We start from the raw sequence: 4,743 nt of genomic DNA, 5'->3' as shown, positions 1-4,743 counted from the left end.
GATACGGAATGAAGCCGTGAGAACATGTGGTCTTCCAGGAAACCACATTTCCTCTCCCCCAAGAAGCTGGGCTCCTGAGTGCTGAGAGAGGCCTGTCCGCCAAATGCTCTTCTTAGGAGCTTTGTCAGATGAACCTGAGTTTTCCCTGCTCTCACCACGTGCACAGTTCAAAGTGTAACTTCCCAAGGCCCTGACTCAGGATTGTCCTTGGTGGGAGGAGGCTCTGGGAGGAATCTTCTGGTCCCAAGGAACAGGGGCTCAGAGCTCTGGGAACCCTGCTAAAGAGCTGGGTCACAGCAAAACCCCTTGTTTGGAACTGCCAGTCTGGGATTGGAAATGGAGTCCCAACGGTCCCAGGCCAAGGCTGTTGGGCAGCGCCTCCTCCAGGCTGAGACCCCAGGGAAGAATGGGCTCCGGGCTGTGTCCAGCGGCCAAGGGGGAAGAGCACTCCGCTGGTTCACCACTGTGGTCCTGAACGCCGCCTTTCTAGGGATGGTGAGAGCTGAGGCTGCGCCCCACCAGGCTGTGTGCAAGCCTCCGGCAGGGGACCTGCCCTTCCAGGGAGACAGGCTTTTGACCACCTGCACATTCATGTGACCTGTGTGCAGCATTATTTAAACAGCCTTGGCGGTGGTTTCATCGTCAGGAAAATGGGTACAATTCTAACTAAACGTGAAACTGATTGTCCTAGGGTTTTGCAACTGCAACAAATCTTACTTGGTTTCTGTACAAGGAGTGCATGTGTGTGTGTGTGTGGGGGGGGGTTCTGCTGGTGTGTGCCAATGGCCCTCCCACCCCAGATCATTACACAGCAAGGAGCCTTCCTTCCTGAGAGTTCTTCCCTGTGCCCTGACCACATCCAGCTAACAATTTAATTTCACAGCTGAAAACTAGGCCCCACAGGGGAAGAGACTTTTGTCAGGTCGCAGAGTTAGGTAGATGCTGAAGCCAGAAGCTGCTTCACTCTCTACCATAATCCTATGTATATTGAGCCTTCGGATCCTTGAGTTTTTCTCAGAGCAGAGTGCACAGGGAGAAGCACCTTCTCTGCTGATGACCTCTCTTTGTCCCGGGAAATTGTAGCCTCAGAGAGTTGAAAGTGAGTCTTCCGTGGAGTAATGTCTGCTAACTGCGCACCTCAGAGATGGAATCAGAACTGGGCTTTGATGGCGGTGTGGAAGATCCGAGAAGTAGTCACTGTGGATGCAGGGGCATCCCCTCCCTGGGCCAGGTCTTCTGTAAATCTTTCTAGAATCAGGGAGCGCTCTGGTGAGAGCCAGTGCTCTGACCCTTGAACTCACTGCTTGCTGAGCACTTGTTCTCGCCTGACCTTGAGTCTTGGGCGCCTTCTGCCTGGGGAAGGGGGCACACCTTGCCTTGGAGCAGACGTGGTGCAATGAGAATCTGCGATTCCATAAATGTAGATGAAATAGAAACATTTTCTTAAAGGGCCAAGGATTCCCTCTGACAGCCAGCTGCTAACCTTTCTGTTACTGCTCCTATTGAAAAGCAAAGGTCACCTGTGTTGATTTTAAGTTTCTTTGCACAAAGAAGTAATTCAGGAACTGGTCAGGGCCAGGGCCAGTGAAGGCTGAGAAACTCCACTCTGGAAAATGGGCAGGCAGTGTCTATAGACCCAGAGAGTGTATGGAAATAACACGATTGTGCACAACTCACCCGACTTCTTCGGACATTTTGGGCCGTGTGCAGCTGTAAAGGACTCAGCACTTGGCTAGTCACCTGCTTGTCTAAGAATGTTCTTTCTGTTGGGCTTCAGGTGTTGGAGTACTGAGGTTGCAGACTCCTACATACAAGGACAACTGTAGGCTGATTTAACAATCCCACTTTCCTTGTGGGTCAGCAGCTCAGTTTGAAATGGGATGAGGTCTTGGGTACCAGCAGCACTTTCTGTGACCATAGTCATGGTCAGTTTGGTCCAGTTATCTAATTCATAATGGACAATAACAGATTAATCAGGTAACTCTCTATGCCTTCTTCATGCTTTTAACTGCAGTTCGAAGGCTGAGCGCATAGAAACATCTATGACTCACAGGATCCCGACAGGTAAGTGAGGGTGTTAGGATAGTTAACAGGTGGACAGGACTAAGAAACTAGGGCACACTCCTTAAGTCAGAGCTTATCCAAAGAGGGAAGCATGTCCCTGTGCTTTCCTGCAAGGAGGCAAAAGGGAGAGCATCAACAATAGGTGTGTGTGTGTGTGTGTGTGTGTGTGTGTGTGTGTGTGTAGAAAGCTAAGGCCTTTGTCTGCTTGTAAGATGGTCTTAGTGAAAATACACTTTGGATTGATGCACGGAAGCTTTGCCTTCTGGATCATGTCACATTTTATGTGAATTGGTGGTACCCAGGTCTTCATTAGGGATGAAGCCTGGCAGTGACTACTCACAAGGGCTCCGTCTATTTGCACCATCTCAATGGGAGTGGATCCTGTTGCCATCACTTGGAAGAGCTTGGGACTGAGGCCCTTCAGGTGATCCAGGAATTGGGCTCACTGCCTTTGTGTCTGTGGTTCCTCACTTAGCTCTTACACAGCTTGTGTGATGAAATCACTGTGGCCAGGGATTTCTCCAGGACCCCTGCTAGGAAAACACAGCTTCTAATTTAACTGTAGCTACTGAACATGAGGACAGCCTCTCAACATGAGAAAATGAGCACTTCTGGTGGCTGTGAGTGCCGGGCTCATCCTGCTGATGACAGTACAGGACTTGGGGCTTTATTGGGTTAACTGGAGGTGGGATGCAAAGGCAAAAGCTGGTTAGAAGCCCCGTCCAGGGAAAATGTGCATCCACCAATGTTTTGTTATGGTATCAATCTGTTTTTTTTCCCTGCCATGGCGTATCTTAGAGTACAGAAGCATTTAATACTAACTGCTTTGAGGACTCAGCCAGCCAGCACCAGGCAGCCATCCAAGCTCTCCCTGGGTCCATGCTTAGCAGTGAATTTGCACCATCTCAAGCACAGGGGCTTAGTACTACATGCTAAATAGATTCTGATAGGTAAATGGACTTGGGTCAAATCCACCACATTCCTTCACGTTGCAAAGCTTGCAGTTTCACCACGGACTAACTTAGCACGAAAATATGCCAAGTCATTTCCTCGCTACTTAATTCTTCTTGTGGTTGGCCCTAAGTTAACCATCAGCTTGGTGTTTATGAGCCACTGGTTTCTTCATTAGAAGCTGAGAATTCCTCCCCGGGCCAATGGACCTTGGTGTCCTTTCTGCCATTGCCCTCGCATACTGACCCGTTAACTGCAAGCTTCAAGACCATGATGGCCATGGTGAGTGCTCCTTTGAGGGTTCCGTGTAATAGTAATGCATTTGGCAAGAAAAGTTTGTTATGTCTGTTGCATACAGACTTCATGAGATGGGTGTTGCTAGGCTGTCCTTGCTGAACAGAACTCCTGGGCTCAGCTGATTTTCTTACCCCAGCCTCCTGATTAGCGAGGACTATGGGGAGGGTGGCTAGGCCTGGCTCTTGCATACAACACGTAAAGGTAACAGGTGGAGGCTGGGTGGCAACACATGTGGTGGGGTACTTGTGGACACTCAGGAAGGCCTGAGGTTTATCTAGCACAAATGGCTAGAAGCATATCTGCACTCAGGAGGTAGAGGGCAGTGGAATCAGAGCCTCAAGCTTATCCTCAGCTGTGTATGGAGATCAAAGCTGCCCTGGGACATGTGAGCCCTGCTTCAAATAACAAAGTAACACTTTGAATTGTGACTGATAGTGTTATTCTACGCTCACGATTTCTAAGAATTTCACACAAATTCCTAAACACATGTTAGTAACTCGCCCATCTGTATACAACTCATTAATTTTGAATTTCTTATTGTCATCACATCACGTACTTGAATGTATCACTTGTATACATCTTGCATTTATTATTTTATCATACTTCTCATATACTTTAATGCATCAAATAAACTAATAGATATGAGTTTAATTTTTATTTTTTATAAAAAGATACACTCTCTGGAGATATTACAGGGACCCAACTAGAAAGTTGCTAAAGCAATTAAATATCTAGAAAAAGACTTATTTCATTTGATTTGGAGAAATTAGTTTAAAAAAAAGAAAGAAAAAAAGAAAAGAAACAGTGAAGATTTTCAACATCTGATCAAAATAAGATTAATTCAAGCAAAGCACAATCTTTAATTTACCTACATGATATCAATACTTCAAAGGCAAATACATAGGATGGCACTGTTTTTATTTTGAGATGAGGTGTCACTGTGTAGTCCTAGGTTGACGTGGACACCCTGGTCCTCTGACCCAGCCTCTAGAGAGCTGGGGTTAAAAGTGTGATCTTAAGTCAACAAAAACATAATAAGGACATCACAGAGCACAGAAAATTATCTCAGTAAAACCCAGGATTTTCACATCCTATAATAATTACCCTAAATGGCAAAGAAAATTCCTTTACGGTATCTGTACAATATTGTAAAATTACAATGGAAGTGTGTGTGTGTGTACACGCACATGCGTTTGTGTGTAGGGGACTGTTGTGTGCACAGCACCTGTGTGGAGGGACAGCTTGTAGGCATCAATTCTCTCCTTCTATCCTGAGTTCTGGGGCTTGAAGTCAGTGACAGACTTGGTGGCAAGCACCGTTACCCACTGAGCCATCTCACCAGCACAAAGCCGTGTGTGTTTTACTTGGTTTGGTTTAGACATATTTAATATTATTTATGTGTATGTGTGTATGAGTGTGTGTCCGTGTGTA

The 4,743-nt window shown here is 46.6% G+C and overlaps 1 protein-coding gene across 1 annotated transcript in view; it reads left to right on the top strand.

The window, feature by feature from the left end:
- Positions 1-336: 336 nt before the first annotated feature.
- Positions 337-4,743, top strand: part of LOC101999543 (sodium-dependent glucose transporter 1-like) — a 24,286-nt gene continuing 19,879 nt past the window's right edge. The window contains exon 1 of the mRNA XM_005363546.1: positions 337-495. Within this exon, the coding sequence (XP_005363603.1) occupies positions 337-495 (159 nt within the window). The remainder of the gene's footprint in view (positions 496-4,743) is intronic.

The sequence above is a fragment of the Microtus ochrogaster genome, linkage group LG9 (genome assembly GCF_000317375.1).
Source record: "Microtus ochrogaster isolate Prairie Vole_2 linkage group LG9, MicOch1.0, whole genome shotgun sequence".
Classification (NCBI taxonomy): domain Eukaryota; kingdom Metazoa; phylum Chordata; class Mammalia; order Rodentia; family Cricetidae; genus Microtus; species Microtus ochrogaster.
Note: the sequence above shows the minus strand (reverse complement) of the source record. Positions and strands in the feature narration are given on the sequence as shown.